General features: G+C 39.3%; 2 protein-coding genes across 3 annotated transcripts in view; both read left to right on the top strand.

Moving 5' to 3' along the window:
• Positions 1–3,768: 3,768 nt before the first annotated feature.
• Positions 3,769–7,759, top strand: LOC119422709 (nicotinate-nucleotide pyrophosphorylase [carboxylating]). Of its 2 annotated transcripts, XM_037690103.1 has the most exons (5): positions 3,769–3,827; positions 4,522–4,783; positions 5,885–6,195; positions 7,288–7,419; positions 7,500–7,759. In XM_037690103.1, the coding sequence occupies exons 2-5, from the start codon at positions 4,531–4,533 to the stop codon at positions 7,722–7,724; spliced, it is 921 nt and encodes a 306-aa protein (XP_037546031.1). In that variant the 5' UTR covers positions 3,769–3,827; positions 4,522–4,530; the 3' UTR covers positions 7,725–7,759. The 2 variants fall into 2 exon arrangements, with proteins under 2 accessions (XP_037546031.1, XP_037546030.1); XM_037690102.1 differs by lacking the exon at positions 3,769–3,827 and having other exon boundaries at positions 4,459–4,783.
• A 4,144-nt stretch (positions 7,760–11,903) lies between these two features.
• Positions 11,904–21,804, top strand: part of zmp:0000001082 (integrin alpha-D) — a 30,361-nt gene continuing 20,460 nt past the window's right edge. The window contains exons 1-8 of the mRNA XM_037690457.1: positions 11,904–11,952; positions 14,484–14,607; positions 16,420–16,511; positions 19,978–20,057; positions 20,150–20,264; positions 20,358–20,488; positions 20,591–20,733; positions 21,299–21,449. Of these exons, the coding sequence (XP_037546385.1) occupies positions 11,904–11,952; positions 14,484–14,607; positions 16,420–16,511; positions 19,978–20,057; positions 20,150–20,264; positions 20,358–20,488; positions 20,591–20,733; positions 21,299–21,449 (885 nt within the window). The remainder of the gene's footprint in view (positions 11,953–14,483; positions 14,608–16,419; positions 16,512–19,977; positions 20,058–20,149; positions 20,265–20,357; positions 20,489–20,590; positions 20,734–21,298; positions 21,450–21,804) is intronic.

The raw sequence follows: 21,804 nt of genomic DNA, 5'->3' as shown, positions 1-21,804 counted from the left end.
TATTATTATTATTATTTTTAAAATAAAGCCTAAACACTACCTGCCCCCCCAAAAAAGTTGCCACCTGTATTTAACTAAGCAAATATGTCCGAGCCTCCTCTTGGATAATTACTGCATGTGGGATTATCTTTCAGTTGGTAACAAGTTATTTAACCCCAACTGGTTCGATGAGTTGTTTCTCATTTCTTAAACAACCGTGTTGAAAGACACGTCGCGTGGTCGTGGAAAACATGTCTGTCTGTTTGAGAAGGGTCAAATCATCGGCATCGCATCAAGCAGAGAAAACATCTAAGGAGATTGCACAAACTACTAAAATTGGGTTAAGAACTGTCCAACGCATTATTAAAAACTGGAAGGATAGAGGGGATCCATCGTCTTTGAAGAAGAAAGGTGGCTGGAAAAAATCCTGAATGATTGTGATCGGTGATCACTTAAACGTTTGGTGAAATCAAATGGAAGAAAAACAACAGTAGCACTCAGGGCTGTGTTTAATAGTGAAAGTAAGAACATTTCCACGTGCACAGTGTGAAGGGAACTCAAGGGATTGGGACTAAACAGCTGTGCAGCCTTAAGAAAACCACTAACCAGTGAGGCTAACTGGATAAAAAGGCTTCAGTTTGCTAGGGAGCATAAAGATTGGACTGTGGAGCAATGGAAGAAGGTCATGTGGTCTGAAGAGTCCAGATTGAACCTGTTCCAGAGTGATGGTGCATCAGGGTAAGAAGAGAGGCAGGTGAAGTGATGCACCCATCATGACTAGTGTCGAGTCATCAATGCAAGATCTTGGTGAAAAATTAACACTGGATGAACTAGATCGTGACGTTGCAGAAACTTATCGAAACAATGACACAGCGAATGCATGATGTAATCAAAGCTATAGGTGGTCCAACAAAATATTATAAATATATGTTTTTGGTGGTGACTTTTATTTCTTTTGGCCAGGCAATGTAAATTACTGATCAATCCATTGTCTTACCTGGTTTTCCATTCAGGGTTACAGGGGGCTGAAGTCCATCTCTAGTGATCATTTAATGAGAGGTGGGGGACACCCTGGACAGGTCCATCACAAGGACACATGGAGACAAACAACCATTCACACTTTCACTCACATCTAGAGACAGTAGAGTTACCACTGTGCATGTTTTTGGTCTGAGTGAGGAAAGTGGAGAAAACCAACGCAGTACGAGGAGAGCGTAAACAAACGGTGACGTCTCTAACCACTGTACCATCGTATTGACGAAAAACTAAATAATTAATACACGACAAAAGCTACAGCAGCAGGAAGGAAAATAAATAGAAAACAACAATATGCTGAATATATTTGCCATCTACTTTAGATTCTAGCTGCATTTTGCTAACTTACCTAGCATTTTTTCTACTTTTAGCTACAATGTGCTAATTTTGACATTTGGCTAGTATTTCTACTTTAGCTTGCGTTTTGCTTATTTTAACTTTTAACTTAGTCTTAAATATGAAAATTCTAGGCCTGTTTAAATTTATTAGGATATTTAACAAATCAGTAAAACAACCCAGTTACATTTTTTTCTGGCCCCTAGAGTGAACAAATGTCTCCCTGAACTGTTCAAATTTTATACAAAGAAGTGACATATTTCTACACATGGGAATAGAAATAAACCAGAATCTTTATCTCCTACAAACTTTGAATCATGCTGCATTAGCTGTACTTCTAAAAAGTGCTTGTTTTGTTACCGACTCCAACTGTTTCACATAACATGCATAATGCATGTACATATGTACATGTATATTATTACTGCGGGTTACAGACCAGGTTGTCAGGAAGGGCATCCGGCGTGAAACAATCGGTAATTCGATTGTGGAAGTTCACTCTCTGTAGCGAGCCCTGCAGAATGGAGCAGCTGAAACGGGGGAATAAATGTACAAGAAAATTAAAGCTGTATTCGGAGCACTCCGAGGGGTTAAACCTGAATTACTTCTGCTCTCAGAGGACAGATCGACTTGTGGTAACGATGTCTAAAAGTAAACTTAGAGGCCGCAGATTATCAAGCGCCTGTTTGACTCCAGAGGGCAGAGACCCTTTTACCTTCAAGACTGAAACTAATTTACTGATAAAGGCGTTCTCTGTAGTTATGCTGCTATCGGCTGAGGCAGCTGGAGAACATCTCGTGACGTTGTGTGTGGCTCACTCTGCCGTCTTTATTCTGCAGGCACAAAACACGCTGCTGTTACGATGACCTCTGCTGGGTGTCCTCCACAGCAGGTAACACTGACCTGCTGCTCTCAACTCGCAGCACGATGAGTCAGATGGGCACCGGTTCTGGTTCTGGTAGAGGTTTCTTTTTGTTATACTGGACTCGTTCCTCTCCAGACGGGCTCAGGATGATGGAAGATCTGATGCAAGCTGCTGGACTGAACAGATTCAAACCTGAGGTTTTATAACTAAAATGTCTGATAAATTAAATCGAACACAAAATGGAGGTGAAAAAGATGCATTTGGATTTCAAACAGACTAAATGTTTTACTTTCCTTCAAATTACATTTTGTCTAGGGAAGCACGATATTATCGGCATGGTATCGGTATCGGCCGATATTAGCGATAAAGTTAAATATCGGACATCGGCCATTCCATTAAAATATCTCACTGATATAAAAGGCACTGTTTTTTTTAACTAATAGTGTTAGATCATTTCCAGACCCCTTTTTGGCATCTGCATTTGGTAGCAGGCCAAACTGACAAAGACCTTGCAGAATAATGTAGCAGTTTAATTCCACAGCAGAGAATGCTATGTAGTCTCTGTAAGTAGGTCTAGGGAAAAATATTGGTATCGGTTATCAGCAAAATAAGTTTAAACATATCGGCATATTGGATATCGGCCAAAAATCTAATATGTGCATCCCTAATTTTGTCTTTTGACAATTTGTCAATAACTTGTATCCTGTTCTGGGTTGCTATAAATTATCTTTTTTTGAAATTCCATCCTTTTCATTCTTTTAATGTTCTGTCAGTTTTTGAGTCATTATTAAAACTGAAGCGTGCATGAACTTACTGTAAGTGTTGCATAGTGGTGGGGTTTTAGCTTCATCATAAGATGAACAGCAGGGAATTAAAAAAAACTATTTCTTCTTCTTTCGGCTGCTCCCTTCTTCAGGGGTCACCACAGCAAACCAACTCGCACGAAGACTTGGAGATTTGTTTTTACGCCGGATGCCCTTTCCTGATGCAACCACAGATCACCGAGCTACCACAGCCCTCTGTGTGGAGCAGAGAGCTGCTATCTACTATCTAAAACATTTTTAATAAATAATTATTTATGGGTTTAATGGGAGGGCTATTTTTTATCAATACAAATTATGTTCATTAAACAATGTGTTCCCATTTAATGTAAAACGTTAAAAGCTTTTCGTGTTTTCTGTCGGTCATATTGTGACTGACAGTTACAGACGGTATAAATATGATTGATGATCTGCAGGTATAAATCATGGAAAGTGATGAATCCTGGCGAGTGGAGGGAGACGGAGCCAGGGGGTGGCCAATGGTGCCTTGGTCGGCGTAGATTAATCTTTAGCCACTCCAGTCATTTGAGGAAACTGTACCTTTAGGCAAAATTAAAACTACACAGAATGTTTCCTCAAAAGATAGGCGTGCGTAAATGTCTTTCAGAGTGTGAACACTGGTCTAAAGGCCTGTGAATGCAAAGGATCGATGTTAGGCCCCCCCACGGCGGGACTTCTGTAAACATTCCAACGCGGACTTGGGGTCAAATTCCTCGTCACAGTTTCCCTGCAGCTCCGTGCGCTCGCCTCCGTCACTCAGCACTTTGATCTACAGAAAACAGCTGCTAAAAGAAGTAAGCATGCATCTTATTGTTTGTTGTCAGTAATATTAAGTTGTGGATTAGCATTTGGGCTTGCAGCAGACGGTAGACCAGGGTGGAAGCAGCGTCTCGCTCAGCTTCGTGTTGTTTTGTCCCGTTTGGACAGAGAGGAGTGATGCATTTTCCAAACAGATAATGTATTTTTCAGACTATAAGGCGTACCGGATTATAAGGCGCATCAAGTGAAACAAAACAGTTAGAGAAGTTAAACTTTTTTTCCAACTCATTCACATTGACGTTCAAGATTGTGCAGTTGTACATCAAATCAGATCGAGGTCAGTAAGCACAACCAGAATTAATACAAAAGGCGCACCAGATTATAAGGCCCACTGTCAATGTTTGAGGACTCGAAAGGATTTGAAGTGCGCCTTATAGTCCGAAAAATACGGTAGGTGAAAACAGCCAAAGGAAACGTGACTGTATGAGAATTTTGATGCGTTTATTTTTCTCACCGTGAATTTATCTCCTGGTATAATTTGGTGATCTGCTCCTTTTCTATTCCTCTCTTTTGTCTTGTCTTGTCTGGAACCAGCAGGAATAATGAAAATCATTTAAAATCTTAAAATGTGCACATTAAACTGTTCTAAACCTCAGAGTTACTGCGTTAAATCATATTTTCATGAAAACTTAAGGCATAGTCAAAGTTCCTTTTTTTATGTCCCTGCAGGATTTCAGGATGTCTGAACGAACGAACCTGTTGGTGCATTCGGTCCCGCCGCACGCTCTGACCCGACTGGCCCGAGAGTGGCTGTTAGAAGACGCACCAAGCTTCGACCCGGCAGGTGTGTGCGTTGGATCGGAGGAGGTGGAGGCCAGACTGTTGTGTAAAACTCCTCACACCGTCCTGGCAGGGAGTCCGTTCTTCACAGCGGTGTTCACCGAGGTGGGCTGCACCGTGCACTGGATGTACCAGGAAGGAGCTCATCTCGGTAGGCTCAGATGCTTTTATGTAAAAGTGTAAAGATGCACAAGTTAGACAACAAGAACAAACTGTAGGGGATGATAAATCATGCAGAAACATGACATTTAATGTGTCCACAGCCTTTAAATTAAAAGTCTGTCTTCATAAAACGTGTACATGTGACATCAGGGCAGGTTTAAAATAAAAACGATCAGTTTACCACCCAAAAATAAATAAATTAAAACCTGTCACCCTCATTAACAACTATTAGATTTTGTGTAGATTAAATGTGCTTATTGCACAATCATTTAGACTGGACAAAAACAATTAATTAAGAAAAAAACATTCACAGTATTTTCTCATTTTAATTTTCTTAGTTTGAAAATTTAAAAGCAAAATTTGCTAACAAACGTTTGTTTACCTACAGAAACAGCTAAAGTTTACACACTTGTTTAGCTATACAGACTACGGTAGTATCATGAAGGTCGGCCTTGCGACTCGAGCTTCAGCAGATTTAACCGAGTGCTTTGTTTACGTCGAGCGCGTACCTGCACTTCGGATTTTAATATCACTGCAGCTGGAGAACTACAGGAGTAAACTCTTTCAAGCTGAACTATTTGATATAATTCTGGATGAACGGTTTATCTCTGATTTCTTGATTTGTACTGAGTAATTTTAATGTCACACAGATTTATTTTCATGTCTGTAGAATAATCTGCCACTGAAATAAGTTAAAATATTAAAAACATGTTTAAAAGCCGTTTCAAGTCTGAAACTCTGCTCTCCATATTTATATAAAAGAAAAGTATTCAGACAAAACGTCTGAATCAAAAGAGGAATTGCTGAAATTTCCTGTTGCTGAAAGCAAAAAGTTCTAGTTTCACTTCACTGAATAAAAATACCCAGATGTCTGTTGAATTCTCCACAGGACAAACCATCTCCATCTTTCAACAATGTTCAGTCAGGTCATCTGGACAGTTTCTTTTGTTGCCGAGACGTTTCGTCCTTCATCCGAAGGACTTCTTCAGTCTGAGCATCCCACCAAACCAAACTGAATCCCACAAACAGCTCACTCCCAGAGTGAAAAAAAAAAACATCTCCATCGTTGTGTTTTCTCCAACCCTGACAGGTCCAGACGAGGTCACCCTGACGGCTGTGGTCCGAGGCCCGGCGAGGTGCCTCCTCCTCGGGGAGCGACCGGCTCTGAACTGCCTGGCCCGGGCCTCGGGGATCGCCAGCCGCTGTGCACAGCTCAGGGCGAAGGCTGAAGCTGCAGGCTGGGGCGGAGAAGTGGCGGGCACCAGGAAGACCACCCCGGGCTTTCGGCTGGTGGAGAAGTACGCCATGCTGGTGGGCGGGGCTTCCATGCACAGGCAGGACCTGAGCGGGATGGTGATGCTGAAGGACAACCACATCTGGGCTTCAGGGAGTATCACAGAGGTGGACAGCTTATACATGTTTTTATAACAGTGAAACAAAAGTTACAAAACAAGCAAACAATATATATAAATAGCCATAGTCCATTTACTTCCACTTACAAGTACAAGACAGAAACAATGACATAGCAGGTTTTTTGTATTAAAACATAAATTGGGGTTTAAATGCTTTTAGCTTCAAAGTGAAGGTCATTTTTGCTTTTTAAAAATCTCAGTATTATAAAAGTTGTGTTGCTGCAATTGTTTAAAAGGATTAAACTGGCAAAAATAATTTGCTTAACAAGATTACAGCATATGACACATTATAAGCTCGTCAACAAACTACAGTAATCTAAAGACATGGAAAGACTTCGGTAAATCTTTGACCTTGATTTGTGACCTTGTAACACTCTCTCTGGTGGCCGTGCAAATTTGTATAGTTTCATTAAATTATCTTGAATGGCTCACAAATTATGCTGCGGACAAGCAGAGACCTAGTATAACATTTGACCTTGATTTGTGACCTTTACCTTGGAACAGCCATGATGAAAATAAATGTGGCACTCTGCTTGTCGATGATCCATTTGTCTATCAAGTTTCGTTGAATTGTTTTGAGCAGATCAGAAGTCATGAGCAGAACAAGAGAATGTTAACAGACGGATGGAGACTATAATATAATAAATATAATAATCCGTTCATCTTTCGACTGGAGTATAATAAAAATAATAATAATTAAAATAATAATCTCAGTTTATTCTTCCATTGCTTTTCAAATAAAAACTGTCACATTCAGTCAATTCTCTCTCTTTTCTCAAAAATCCTTGATTCTCATTTGAAACGCACGTCTCGTCTCTGTAACTATGGTAACTAAGGTATTTAATGAAGTCACAAATTAAACTAAAACAATGGTGAAAATAAACTTTAAATTTAGACAACTTCTCTATTTTTGCTACACGTAGACTCAGTGAAAGGTCACGACGTCACATGGAGTGATCCTCTACTTTCCTGTTTGTTTCTGTAAACTGTCAGATGAAGACACCGTGAAGTTAAAACATCCGCGCGTTAAACGGCTGCAGTTTAGGTAAACACAAACAACAACGGTTTGTTTGTTTGTCAGGCTGTGCGAGCGGCGCGGTCGGTGTGTGGGTTCAGCAGTAAGCTGGAGGTCGAGTGTCGCTCCACGGAGGAGGCCAGAGAAGCCGCTGCAGCCGGTGCGGACATCGTCATGCTGGACAACCTTCAGCCTCCGGTAGAATAACGTTGAAAACAAAAACTCGTGCGCTCTTCGACTGGAAATAAAACGCCTTTCATCCCGTTTCCCGCCTGCAGGAACTCCAAGTTGCAGCTCAAACGCTGAAGGAAGAGTTCCCGACTCTTCAGATCGAAGCCAGCGGAGGAGTCACTCCAGAGAACCTAACTTCGTACTTCTCTCCACATGTAGACGTCGTTTCTCTAGGCTGCATAACACAAGGATGTCCAGTCGCTGATTTTTCTCTTAAAGTTCAGAAACCCAGAACAAACAAACCCACCAGCAAAGTGGCCGAACAGCAGTGATGGTTGGCGAATAAATAAAATATAGTTTGAAATGATTTCTGTTGGTTTATTATTGATTAGGAGATCATTTAAATCTGGTTCTTCTGTAATTTACAGATAAAAGAAAACAGAAACCGGCACTTGTTGTACTGCATGTGGACCAAACAGACAAGCTTTAACAATGGGCATGAAGAACTAAAGAACAAACTACAAACTACCAGTGGTAGTTCTCAAAGAATGGCACGGAGCCACTGGAAAACATGCATTATATTCCCACTCTTTGTTCCATCATTTTGTAGGTTAGTTCATATATTTTTGTACACATTTAAAACCTAAAAACATATTGATTAGTGGTGAGAACAGGGAACAGGTGGAAGAGAACTTGGAGAGGTGGAGGTATGCACTTGAAAGAAGAGGAATGAAAGTCAAATGTAGTAAGACAGAGTCCATGTGTGTGAATGAGAGGGAGGCTGGTGGAACAGTGAGACTACAAGGAGCAGAGGTCACAAAGGTGCAGGACTTCAAGGACTTGGGGTCCACTGTCCAGGAAAATGGAGAGTGTGGTAAAGAGGTGAAGAAGAGAGTCCAGGCAGGATGGAGTGGATGGAGAAATGTTTCAGGAGTGATTTGTGACAAAAGGGTGTCAGCAAAAGTCAAAGGCAAGTTTACAAGACAGTGGTGAGACCAGCTATGTTGTATGGTCTGGAGACAGAGACATGGACAAGAAGACAGGAGACAGAACTGGAAGTGGCAGAAATGAAGATGTTGAGGTTCTCCTTAGGAGTGACAAGGACGGATAAGATTAGGAATGAGATCGTCAGAGGTACAGCCCAGGTTGAACAACTGGGAGATAAAGTTAGAGAGGCCAGACTGAGATGGTTTGGACATGTCCAGAGGAGGGACAGTGGTTTGGACATGTCCAGAGGAGGGACAGTGGTTTGGACATGTCCAGAGGAGGGACAGTGGGTATATTGGTAGAAGAATGTTAGAAATGCAGCGGATAGGAAAAAGACAAAGAGGAAGAAATATGGATGCAGTTAGAGGACATGGAGGTAGCTGGAGTGAGGACAGAGGACGCAGAGGACAGAGTGAGACAGAGGAGGACTCTCTGTGGAGACGACTGAAGAGGGAACAGCTGAAAGAAGAAGTTGGTTCCAGACAGATCAGTTCTGCAGCTGTGGAGCCCAGCTGTATAAAGTGCAGTTCAGCATTGTTTTGTTGTAAAAAGTGTGGCTTTTCATTAACAAAAGACAAACTAACAAACTTACGACACCCTATGGACGATTTAAAACATCTGAGCACTGATGGAGCGTGTCCATGTGGACGTGTCCACCCCCACACCTTCAGCGATGCAGACTTGAAATCTAAGAACACCAATGATTTCCAAAAATAAATGAAAAGTTGACATTCTCTGACCTGAGTAAAGATTTTCACTTTTCTTCAGTCCGTTTCAATCAATTAACACTTGAAGACACATTTAAACAAACGACCTATAAGATCTTGTGGTTTGGTGAACTTGAAACAGCAAAATGCCTCGTTTCTTACGTGCACAGTTATTAGTATAAACCAGAGGGGAAGTAGGTCTGTTTTTAAAAGTTTCGTAACATTTGTAGTAACCGTACTATTACGCAATAAATAAATAAATTGGTAAGTTTACTGTAACAGAATGATTGTTTTGTTAGATTTCTTATTTAATCTTTTTTCCAGAACAGCACACACAAATTTACGTTTCTTACAAATGTTTATTTTTAACATCCGCCCCGCAGGATGAAATGTACCAGAACCTCCTGGTTCTTCAAATGGTGAGCAACACGCTGTGGCTGAAACCACATTATTATAAAAACTATCGAGGTTCGGGTGTTGGAACCACAACACATCACAATAAAATGTTTTTTTCAGTCCAGTATTTAATTTCTTATTTTCACCGAGGAAACAAAGAGAGAATGTGAAGGAACGAATGAGGGAGAATGACTAACGCCTGGGGAGACAACAAGAACCAGGTGAGAGTGGGCGGGGCCGGAGCAGGGAAGTGATGACAGGTAAAACAACAAAACTCAAACACAAAGATCCAAAAACACATAAAGATCAAAAAAAGACCAAAATAAATTTAACAAACTCAAAACAAGCCACCAACATGTAACCAAAATACAGTGGTGGGATGTAATGAAGCACAAGTACTTACTGTACATAAGAACATTTTTCATGTATTTGTACTTTACTTAAGTAGTTAAACATGGGTACTTTCCACTTTTACTCCACTACATTTTACATTAAGTACTTTCTACTACACTACATTTCTATAATGCGTTGCATTACGTTACATTCACGTTGCGTTTTTTAAATTTGTTTGTTACTTTGAAAGTAACCGATGACAAGAGGGGAGTCGGTCCATTGAATCACTGCAAAGTGGGCAGGTAACGTTAGACCCGCCTTCAAGAAGAGCTGGACCAATGATGTATATTCTACTTTGTAGTATATACATCACTGGGCTGAGTGCACCTGCAGCACCGCTAACACCCAAAATGTATTCCACCGCGGAGTCAGACAGAAGATATGCTCCACCCATGGCCTTGTTGAAAGATTATTGAAAGACTATTGAAAAATTATTGAAAGACTGTTCAGTACAGAAGAACAGATTCTCTCTCCCAAATAAGACAGACTGGACTCAAAAAACCTTGAAAACCAACTTTTTCTGAACTTGAACAAGAAATTCTTGCTGCGATATTAAAATGTGTCAGTTCATGGGACATTAGGAGACAAGAGATGTCTCCAAATGTCTCGACACTCGGGTCCACGTTTTGAAAATGGTGTCAGGAAGTTAAAATATTGTTCACTATTGACCCATTACAAGGTTGACTGGACAGTTTTTTAACTGGAGTTGAACTGATCAGATATTCCTGTTAGTTGTGTCTAATGCTCCTTTATTTCGACAGACAACTTTTACTTAAATGTTTTTACTGCAGTTTAAAACGACACATTGGTTTTGATTTGTGTTAAATAAAATCTTTTAAAAGGTAAAATCATTCCTCTTTCTTATTTTGCTTAATGTCATTTAACTCTGCAGGTCATCCCTGAAATTCTGACGCACAGAATCACAAGTCCAAGTGTGAAGGGTGTCACAGAGTAAACACGATAAAAACATGTATTATCTGCAGCATCGTTCATTAAAATGATACAACACTATTAATGTATTACAGAAAATAAACATACGGTAGGAACACTTAATGATATGTAGACCATTACATTAGGTAATACATTCAGCAAGTACTTTCACTATTTTTAAAAGCAACTTTTACTTAAGTAAAAACGTTAATGTGGTACTTTTACTTGCGTATAGTGTTTGAGTACTTTCTCCACCACTGCCAAAATGTGCAGATCCCAGACTCTGTGCTTGTAGTTCTTTAAAGTCCTTCTTAAACATTCAGGTTATTTTTTGTGGTGTCGGTTGAAAAACTCCTCTCAGGATGGGAATAAATAACTGCTTGAATTAACATCGTTCGGTTTAACTCCATAATCAGATTTAATCCAAGTCAGTTCATACATTCATTTTCTTTAACTGCTTTTCCTTTCTGGGTCGTGGGGAGCGTGCGTCTATGTCCATTAGACGCTGGATGAGAAGCTAAGGGACAACTTGGACAGGTCTCAGTCCATCACAGGGACACAGAGACAAATAACCATTCACGCTCAGAGACGATTTACCGTTACCAGTTAGCCTCATGGTTGTTTTTGATCTGTGGGAGGAAACCCGTGCAGCACAGAGGACACAGAAAGTTTGGGAGTTGAACCTATGACCTTCTCGATGTGTGGCAACAGCCCAAACTGCACCATACCCCCTGAAAAACATTCTCATTCTATGTACCTCAGTGCAATCCAGTTATAATAAAATGTAATTAAATTCTGTTTAGTTCATCTTGCATAGGAAGCTAAAGCAGAAAAAAAAATCTTTGATCAAATTTAATTAAATTGTTTTGTGGTACGTTCAGCTTAAAAAGCGACAAACTGAAGAATCTGGGAACTGAAAAATGGAAGCGTTCAGGAACATGAGCGGTTTTCTACAGAGAAGTCTGAGAACAGAAGTGTCACAACCACCTGTTACGGAAACACCCAGTTTTTTGTTGTTTTTTTAAAATCCACAGGAAGCGTTACACAAAGAGACAAATGAAGAAGCTGCTGCTGCTGCAGTCTGGCTTCATGTGCAGGATGAACGAGCCGCGCCACTTTCACATGCTCGTCTGCGTGCTGGCTGCTGGTAAGATTTAAAACCATTTCAACCATTTAAATTAGTTTTCACCTCTTCACACTCAGGCGTGATTTATGGTTGGGTATAAAAAGTTGAACAAGTCTGTCGTTTAAAATCTGATACTTTGTGGATTTCACCCGATTTAATTCATAAATGTTAATTTTATCAATCGTTTTTACAGAAAACGAACACATTTATAAACTTTTCTAAAGATTTTTTTTCCTATTAAATGTAAGGAGAAACTCGGTGTAAGAATCAGGAAATCCTTCACCACAAACGGATGCTACCATGGGCGTAGTTTGTTCCATTCTGTGTTTTATAAAACGTTTAAACTGTTCTAAATCATCTTTTTTTACCTTATTGTGTCAGCCTTAACAATTACTGAAAATCTATCCTGGTTTAGGCCTCATCTGTGATTAAAACCTTTCGTTAAATATTTTACTGATAAATAGCGTTGCAGTTTTTATATGTAGACCAGTGGTTGAGGGAATAAAATTTAAAACTATAAAAAATAGTTTGCTCTGAGGTTTTACTCCCACACTGTGCACAACAGCATAAAAAATTAAATTAAAACATTTTCAAAACAGCTTTAGGTGTTGACTTTTGGTCAATGGTGGATAAAACCTCGTTATAACAAGTTAATTAACTTTTCTCTCAATTTCAAAATAATATATTTATGCTTTCACTTTACAACGTTTATCTAATAATAGCTACAAAGTTTGCATGCAAAATTTATGAAGAACTATTTTTTTTACTGACCAAGTGCTTTGCAATTTATAATCCAAAAATGGACCAGAAAATGGATTTTATTTCAGTTAAAATAAACTTTATTTTGTTACTGAAGTCTCAGCAGTACTTGTATAATGTTGTATTAGTACTTTTACATGAGCAAAGCCTCTGAGTTTGTCCTCGGTTGATGAACTAAAACTTAAATGATGTCACAGAACGATTAATTTCCTGCAGCATGAACAGACGGACCCAGCTGTGACCGGGTCGTATGGGACTGCAGGATTTTCAAGTTTTACTACTGTAAAGAAAAATAAACAGGACAAAATAAAAAAAAATATTTGTGTATTAAGAAATGAACAATTAAACGCTGTTAAATAACGCCCAGCTCACAGGTACCATGTTTTCTTTGGTGTTTTTGTGGTGTATTTGGCACAAACTGTTCAGCCTCCAGCTGCCCTAGGGTCAAATGATCCACCAAGCCTAAATATTAAAACTGAAGCATCTTTTTTTTTATTCTTTTGGCTGCTCCCTTCTTCAGGGGTCGCCACAGTGAGCGAACGCGCATGAAGTTGGCTCACTGCGGCTTTTGTTTTTACGCCGGATGTCCTTCCTGACGCAACCACCACCGAGCTACCACAGCCCTCTGTGTGGAGCAGCTGGTGGGGGTTAAGGGCCAAGTGGAGGTGTTTGGCGTTTTACCTTTCCCGCCCACATTTTGATGCTGTCGGTTCGAGGAGTTGAACCATCGACCTTCTGCTCACAGGCCCACCTTCTCTAACCTCTGCGCTACCACTCCCCACCAAAAGCTAATTAATCATATAAAATACTTAAAAACTGAACACCTTCAGAAAGTTTTCACTTTTTTTTTTTACTCTAATCGTTTTAATATTGTCAGAATAAATAAATAAAAAAGTTCAAATAAACTGAATACCAGCTGAAATAAATAAAAATGAAAAAGTCAGTACATATGGAAATAAAGGTGTTTTTTTATTTCTTGTTTGTGATGGTAAAAGATTAATAAAAATGTCAGAATTGTTAAATTTGTACGTGTTTGGGCTGATTTATGAATTTCCGTTGAACTGCCCTCAGACGAACCACACGCCCGCGCTAACACAAGAGACACCCCGGGGTTGTTGCACATCAGAGCTGAACTGTGAGAAACTTCTCACAGGAAGCTTTAAAGACAGATCCTCTCCCCCAGTGACAACTGGGTACACAGTTCTGCAAACCTACTGGACTTTAGCCGAATGATACTCCTCTTGAACCCTTTAACTACATCCTTCAACATTTGGTGGTTAAAAAGTAAAAACAATAAATAAATAAAACGTCAGCCTTATCTTTTCTTATGAAATGAACTGTTATTCACTTTAGTCACAGGGAAAGTTGAGCTCTGCTGTGGTTAGTTTAAAATGAACTTCATAGAGGAAGTGACAGCTCCTGAGATAAGTGGGGCGAAGATTAATTTCCTAAACCACACAAACTTTTACAAATTGCTCAACATTTTCTGTGAAAAAAAAAAAAAAAGAAGATAGATGCAGCTTAATGTTTAATTTATTGCGGTTTTTGTGTGTCTACAAAGCTATTGCCTTTTTTCCCCCTTTGGGTCGAGGTCATGTCTCGTGAAAAACAGTCGAGTCTAATAAATGAGAGACACGGACGCCTCGGCTTGCTGGTTTATTCTCTTTCGATACGACGCACTGATATTGCAATGTTACATTTTGTGCAACCCTGAAATGTGTGGAACTTCATCGTCTTAATAATTTGGATTCTACTAAATAAATTGTGTACGACTTGTCATTTGTTGTTTTCAGCTGCAGCCATCTCCGTGTCTTCAGCCTTCAATATTGACGTGACAAATTCTGACGTTATTTCTGGGGAAAAGAAAGATTTCTTTGGATACAAAGTGCTTCAGTTCATGTCTGCTGAGAACAAAGGGTGAGTTATACGGTGCCTGGCGAAAGTATTCGGCCCCCTTGAACTTTTCAACCTTTTGCCACATTTCAGGCTTCAAACATAAAGATATAAAATTTTAATTTTTTTGTGAAGAACCAACAAGAAGTGGGACACAATCATGAAGTGGAATGAAATTTATTGGATGTGTCAAACTTTTTTAACAAATAAAAACTGAAAAGTGGGGCGTGCGATATTATTGGGCCCCCTTGCGTTAATACTTTGTAGCTCCGCCTCTTGCTGCAGTTCCAGCTGCAAGTCTCTTGGGGTTTGTCTCTATCAGTTTTGAACATGGAGACACTGAAGTTCTGCCCATTCTTCCTGCAAAACAGCTGGAGCTCAGTGAGGTTGGATGGAGAGCGTTTGTGAACAGCAGTCTTCAGCTCTTTCCACAGATTCTCGATTGGATTCAGGTCTGGACTTTGACTTGTCCATTCCAACACCTGGATATGTTTATTTGTGAACCATTCCATTGTAGATGTGTCTTTATGTTTTGGATCATTGTCTTGTTGGAAGATAAATCTCCGTCCCAGTCTCAGGTCTCTTGCAGACTCAAACAGGTTTTCTTCCAGAATGGTTCTGTATTTGGCCCCATCCATCTTCCCATCAATTCTGACCATCTTCCCTGTCCCTGCTGATGAAAAGCAGGCCCAAACCATGATGCTGCCACCACCATGTTTGACAGTGGGGATGGTGTGTTCAGGGTGATGAGCTGTGTTGCTTTTACGCCAAACATATCGTTTTGCATTGTGGCCAAACAGTTGGATTTTGGTTTCATGTGACCAGAGCACCTTCTTCCACATGTTTGGTGTCTCTCAGGTGCTTGTGACGAACTTTAAACAACACTTTTTATGGATATCTTTGAGAAATGTCTTTCTTTTTGCCACTCTTCCATAAAGGCCAGATTTGTGCAGTGTACGACTGATTGTTGTCCTATGGACAGACTCTCCCACCTCAGCTGTAGATCTCTGCAGTTCATCCAGAGTGATCATGGGCCTCTTGGCTGCATCTCTGATCAGTCTTCTCCTTGTTCCAGATGAAAGTTTAGAGGGACGGCCGGGTCTTGGTAGATTTGCAGTGGTCTGATACTCCTTCCATTTCAATATGATTGCTTGCACAGTGCTCCATGGGATGTTTAAAGCTTGGGAAATCTTTTTGTATTCAAATCCGGCTTTAAACTTCTCCACAACAGTACCTCGGACCTGCCTGATGTGTTCCTTGGTCTTCATGATGCTCTCTGCACTTTGAACAGAACCCTGAGACTATCACAGAGCAGGTGCATTTATACGGAGACTTGATTACACACAGGTGGATTCTATTGATCATCATCAGTCATTTGGGACAACATTGGATCATTCATAGATCCTCACTGAACTTCTGGACTGAGTTTGCTGCTCTGAAAGTAAGGGGGCCCAATAATATTGCACGCCCCACTTTTCAGTTTATTTGTTAAAAAAGTTTGACACATCCAATAAATTTCATTCCACTTCACGACTGTGTCCCACTTGTTGTTGATTCTTCACAAAAAATTAAAATTTTTATATCTTTATGTTTGAAGCCTGAAATGTTCAAGGGGGCCGAATACTTTCACAAGGCACTGTAAAAGATGTACTTCTGCTGAAATCTAGAAATACTGTTCTGATAAAACAGAAAAAATATATTTCTCATGACGCTTCAGGCACGAGCAGGAAAGGTTTGTGGTTTAACACGTTTAATCTTTATTATGTGGCTCGCATCCTGCTCAGAACCGATCTTTGCGTCGTGTTTGACTGAACTGTGTCTTAATGTGGTCCACAGGATACTCGTCTCGGCACCTCTGCACCTAAACGGATCAGGAGAAGTGTTCAGCCGAGACCAGGAGAAAAATGAAAACTGGTTCAGCCCTTATGGTACGTTCACGTTTCATTATCTCAATAAATTAACAAATGAGCGGCTTCCAATGGTAAAGAATATTAGAAAAGCAATCTAAAATATTTGAAACAGTTAGTACAATAAAATAATCCCAATATATAAACTCTATATTATGTTATGACTGATTTCATTCTAGACAAAATTAATCAAAAAATATGTGTTGCTTTGTTTAGTTAGTCTTTATTATTTGTTCATATACACAACCACGTCTGAATTTTTGGCTGCAACGCGTTCAGAATGAGTTGTTTTGCATAGTTAAAATAAGGTACGGTAACTGTTAGGCTGGATTTACTGTATACTCCACAAGAAGTACAAGAAGTACGAGGTAATCACAGGGACTGACGTTTGAAGAAGAAAAACAAAACTTACAAAACTGCGGCTCAGTAATGTAATGAACTGATGACTTTAGTTGGGACTGACTGCACGTGGGATTAAACAACAAACAAATTGATTACTGAGCAAATATTGATGCCGACTTTGTAGCTACCGTAGTTAAAAAAAAAAACCCACATGAACAAGATCTCTAACGTGAAACAAGGGAGTTGTCACACATTTAATGCATCGCACTTCGGCCCAGCAGAGCTCTGCTCAGTCCCTCGATTCCGCTCGAAGCTCAACATCTGAGCGGGACGTGGCAGCTTCATCTGTGATTTATGAATGGGTCATTTCACTGAGCTGTCTTCTGAATGAGGCTATCGTGCTTCAACAACACAAACCAAACCGTTTTCCAAGCTGTGCAGTTGCTGTATTTCTATTTGTGTCCCACTATAGTGTGCTGAGGGGGGGAATGACTTCCTGGAAATCAGCCACAGAGTTTCTCTTGGCGTATAAACTGTAGTTGTGGAGAAAAAATGTCTCTGCTACATCAGAGAGAGAAGATTTCTTAACTTCTCGTGGACTATAAATCCAGCTTAAGTTCTTTGTAGAAAAGTGCACAAATAAAACATAATAGCCCAGTGGGCCTTATAGATTAGAGATTAGAGTCATTCAGCGTGTATACCCGCATAGACTCAGAAGAGCGGCCAGGTTTAGTGTACAGCTCACAGTGACTGAAACCATTGGCAAACCTCAGGGCTTTGTGGTAGGATTGGAGACATTTGGGTGGGACACTAATGTACCGTGCATCACCGTAATCAATTAAAGGCATAAAGGAAGCTGATACTAAGCGCTTCCTACCTTTGAATGAGAAACAGGATTTATTTCTACAATAAAAATTAAGCTTCTTTGGCTATGCGATTAATGTGACCTTTGAATGACGTGACAATCAAGAAGAAAACCCAACTATTTATAATTTGAAGCAAGCTCTTTATGTTTTCCTTGTGGAGTTAAACTGACGGGATAGTCCCCGGTAGGTTACTTCCATTTTAAAATACCATGAGCTTGGATTTGTTTGCTTTTAAAACTGGTGGGAGACTGAACAATATAAAAACCATTCTGTAAAGTCGTGTGTCGTTCATGAACGATTCGTTCAAATGAACAAATCTTTTGGGTGAACGAACTGAACTGAGCATGCATCAGGATGAACTGAACTGAGTCACTTTATTAACTGATTCGTTCCTTTCTTAGTTCAGTTGAGCTCAGCTCGATCGTGCCGGTCGCGAGTGGAACGGCTGCGTTCTGTGGCTCGCTCGTGCCGCGAATCTGAACGACAAAGCAGCGTGTGCTGTGCAGGTGGGGAGGGACTGTTGTCGACGCCTGAGTGAATGTGACGTGATTCAGTCACTGTAAATAAACTACATGTATCACTCAGTGAACAAAACACTCTTCGATTCTGTCCTGAGTGATTCTAACACTTTCCTCCTCACTGGGACATTCTCTCATGTCAACGACAATGGCATAGCTTCTCCAAGCTAACGACTAATGTTAAGTCGAGCCACACTTATATAATATATATATATACATATATATATATATACATATATATATATATATATATATATATATATATATATATAGTCGTGGGCGATATGGCTCAAATATAATATCGTGATATTTCAGAGTATTCTGACGATAACAATAAATTTTGCGATATAAAAACAAAAACAGAAATCATAGTTATTTATTTTACAAAATTAGCTTAACATGTTGCTTTGCAGTATTACAGAAAATTTAAAAAAACAAGGGGTTATTTTACTGAAATTACTTTATTTAGTAAAGTATTCAGTCTCCATCTATAAAAATAAAAAATTAAAATGATCCTTCTATTATTTAGATTGAAAAAGTCTGCACACAAAAACTAAAGTGTAGGTGAAGTTTCCTAAAATAACTGAATAAAATGAAAGCTTAAGATCTGTTGAGCATAAATGTAACATACAAAATATATGTTGCCTTTAAATGAGCTATAACTTCCAGAACTTGTAACAAGGTGATCAGCTGACCCTGAAGCTTGTGGTGTTTCAGCTTCCTCTGTTCCTGCAGGAATGATTCATTTCTCTGATGCTCTGTCTGTGATCACCTGACTTTGTTCTTGGTCCATGGACATACTTAATATTTTAAATAAACAATCCATGCAGCAGGGATAGTTTATTTAAAATATTACAGTATTTAAATTTACTTTGTAGAGAAGCGCAGCAGGACATCACAGGGTTAACCGTTCACGCAGCTCTGCAGCGCCGAGCAGAAATGTACTTATTGATCAATTACACTGTAGCAACTGAACATGGAAGTTTAAAATAATTAAAAATAACTTTTAACACTTTTATATTTTGTGATTATGATGATTTTACGATGTGACATATTTTGAATTTTAAATTGGAAGACAAAAGTCGATCTGTGCATCAGGACAGCAAAGGGTTAACCCTTCACAAAGCCTTTGTGGCAGAGAAGGAGATCAGCTGATCAGCTGCAGGAGGGAGATTCCCCCTGCATGTGGGTTGCACATAGGTGCAAAATCATTTAAAATAATTAATTTTAAATAAACAATCCTTGGCTCATCCATCAATCAGCCAATTGTGTGCCATGTTCAATCTTACTTTGAAAAACCACGATATCTGCGAAAAACGAACTGCAAAGTAGCGAGGGACTACCGTACTACACGAATAAACTGCATGAAGTAAAGGATTCAGTAAACAAATATTTTTAATGAATTGATTCTAGGGATTCAGTACACTCAACAGAACTGCTGATCCCATACTGTAAAAACCCTAAAGCCTGAATAAGTGAAGATAAGCAGCAATAAATAATGGTGTTGTCTGCATAAAATTAAAGTTGGAAAAAACTTTACCATCTACAATTTGTTGAAAATGTGTTGCAGGACAAACGTGAAGAAATTAATGTACATATACTGATAAATACGAATGATGAGAAAATAGAAAAATATCTTGCGTTCTTACGGTCTGTAATAAAAAAGTTAGACCGTGTGTTTATTAATTTTCTACTTGAACAATTGAAACAGTTAAAGATGTACCTCTAACATTTTAAAACATTCAGTTATTACCATTGCAGCTCCTTCCCAGTCAAATTCATCTTCAGTGAAACACTTCGGCTTGTCAATGGCTGCAGACCCTACAGGCTCCGGGTTCACAGTAAGAAACACTTTGTGACTTCTTTTATTTTTTAACTAAAATAAAACAAAAGCTGTAATCAGATTTATGTCATCTCTTTTGGTCGGGTTTAGATTTGCAGTCCAAATCTTATTCATGAATGTCATGGGAACTCCTACCTGAACAGTTTGTGTTACAACATCACTGATGAACTTAAGGACATCTCCTCTTTCAAACCTGTGTTCCAAGGTAAACCAGGTCTTCAAAGTAACCTGGTGTCCAAAATGTTTAAGTTCAAATATGTATTTACCAATGTCCACACTGTTTTTTTTTTTTTTCCAGAATGCACCCAAAAGACTGTAAACCTGGTCTTTTTATTTGACGGATCAGGAAGCATGACCGATGATGAATTTATTAAAAACAAATATTTCATTGTGGATATAATGAACAGCCTTAAAAACACATCAATCAAGGTCACTGCACCATTTCAGCCTCAATCCAGTCCAAGACTTCACATTATAAACCTACCAGTATATAAAAGTACATGATGACATTAAAATGATGCATTTCTTTAGTTTGCAGCAGCTCAGTTTTCCTCTGAAACCAAAAAAGTTTTTGATTTTAATGACTACGATGCTGGTCGTGCTCTTGAGAAACTCAACGGTGAACAGCACATGCAGAGTCTCACCAACACACACAAAGCCCTCACATTTGTGTTGTAAGTTCAGCAGCATTACACACACTTGGCCCAATGGAGCTAATAAAGTGTAATTTTATGCAACAATGTTCAAAGACGAAGTTTAATTTTCACTGACCACCAAATCCGTGTGTTCATTTATCTGTACTGTTAGCTAATATCTTATTAATGACTGAATGAATTCTAATGAAACTTGTATAATGATTAGACAATGGATTAACTCTTAGAGGCTACATGATTCAAGATGGCACCCACATCTAATTGATCTTAGCCAACACAAAATGGCTATAACTCAGCCAATTTTACAAATATTAAGCTAAAACTGGTGTGGTAGTAGCCAACAGTCATCCCCTGCACATACTCTGAGAGCTAACAGACAACTCAAGATCTTACTGCATCATGTGCAGTCAAACAAATCGTTATTTGAGATATTAGCAAATTGGCCACAACTTCATATTTTCTCAACATGAGATGGTTTTAGTTTAAGACACTGGCTTGAAATGTAGAAGGCGATATGCATTTGTTTAAGGAAAGCTAGACTTTTATTTTATATTATCGCTAAGGTTTTGTCTATTTTTTGTTTCAGGTCAGACATCTTTGATAATGAGGCTGCAGGCGCCTCTCCTGATGCAACTAAAGTTCTGGTGATAATCACAGATGGAGACCCAAGTGATATAGACAAAAACAAAACTGTTGACCAATGTGAAAAAAGAGGAATAATTAGAGTTGTCATTGGGGTAAGCACTGACATGCTGTATTTATCACTTATATCTGGGTTTTCTTTTGTCTGTCCAGCGATTCCCCCGTCGTTAAATTTAAAACAAAAAATTACAACAACACAAAAGTGAACTGTAGAAAAAACAAAACACTGCTCAACTTGCTTTTGAGTTATAGGCAACGCTCACTGGGGTGGTGTACACTGAGCAAGAAATGTCGAGACTTGGATGCATGCTCTAGGTGAAATAATATTTGAATTTGGCTCAGAAAGTCCTCGAGCTGCTGAATTTCTGGGACTGAATGTCTTAAAATTTTGCTGGGACTTGAAGAGAAACCCAGGCTGGACAGGGTGGTGTGCTAACTTACGGTACAATA

This window comes from Nematolebias whitei, chromosome 16 (genome assembly GCF_014905685.2).
Source record: "Nematolebias whitei isolate Nwh7 chromosome 16, NemWhi1, whole genome shotgun sequence".
NCBI lineage: Eukaryota > Metazoa > Chordata > Actinopteri > Cyprinodontiformes > Rivulidae > Nematolebias > Nematolebias whitei.
Note: the sequence above shows the minus strand (reverse complement) of the source record. Positions and strands in the feature narration are given on the sequence as shown.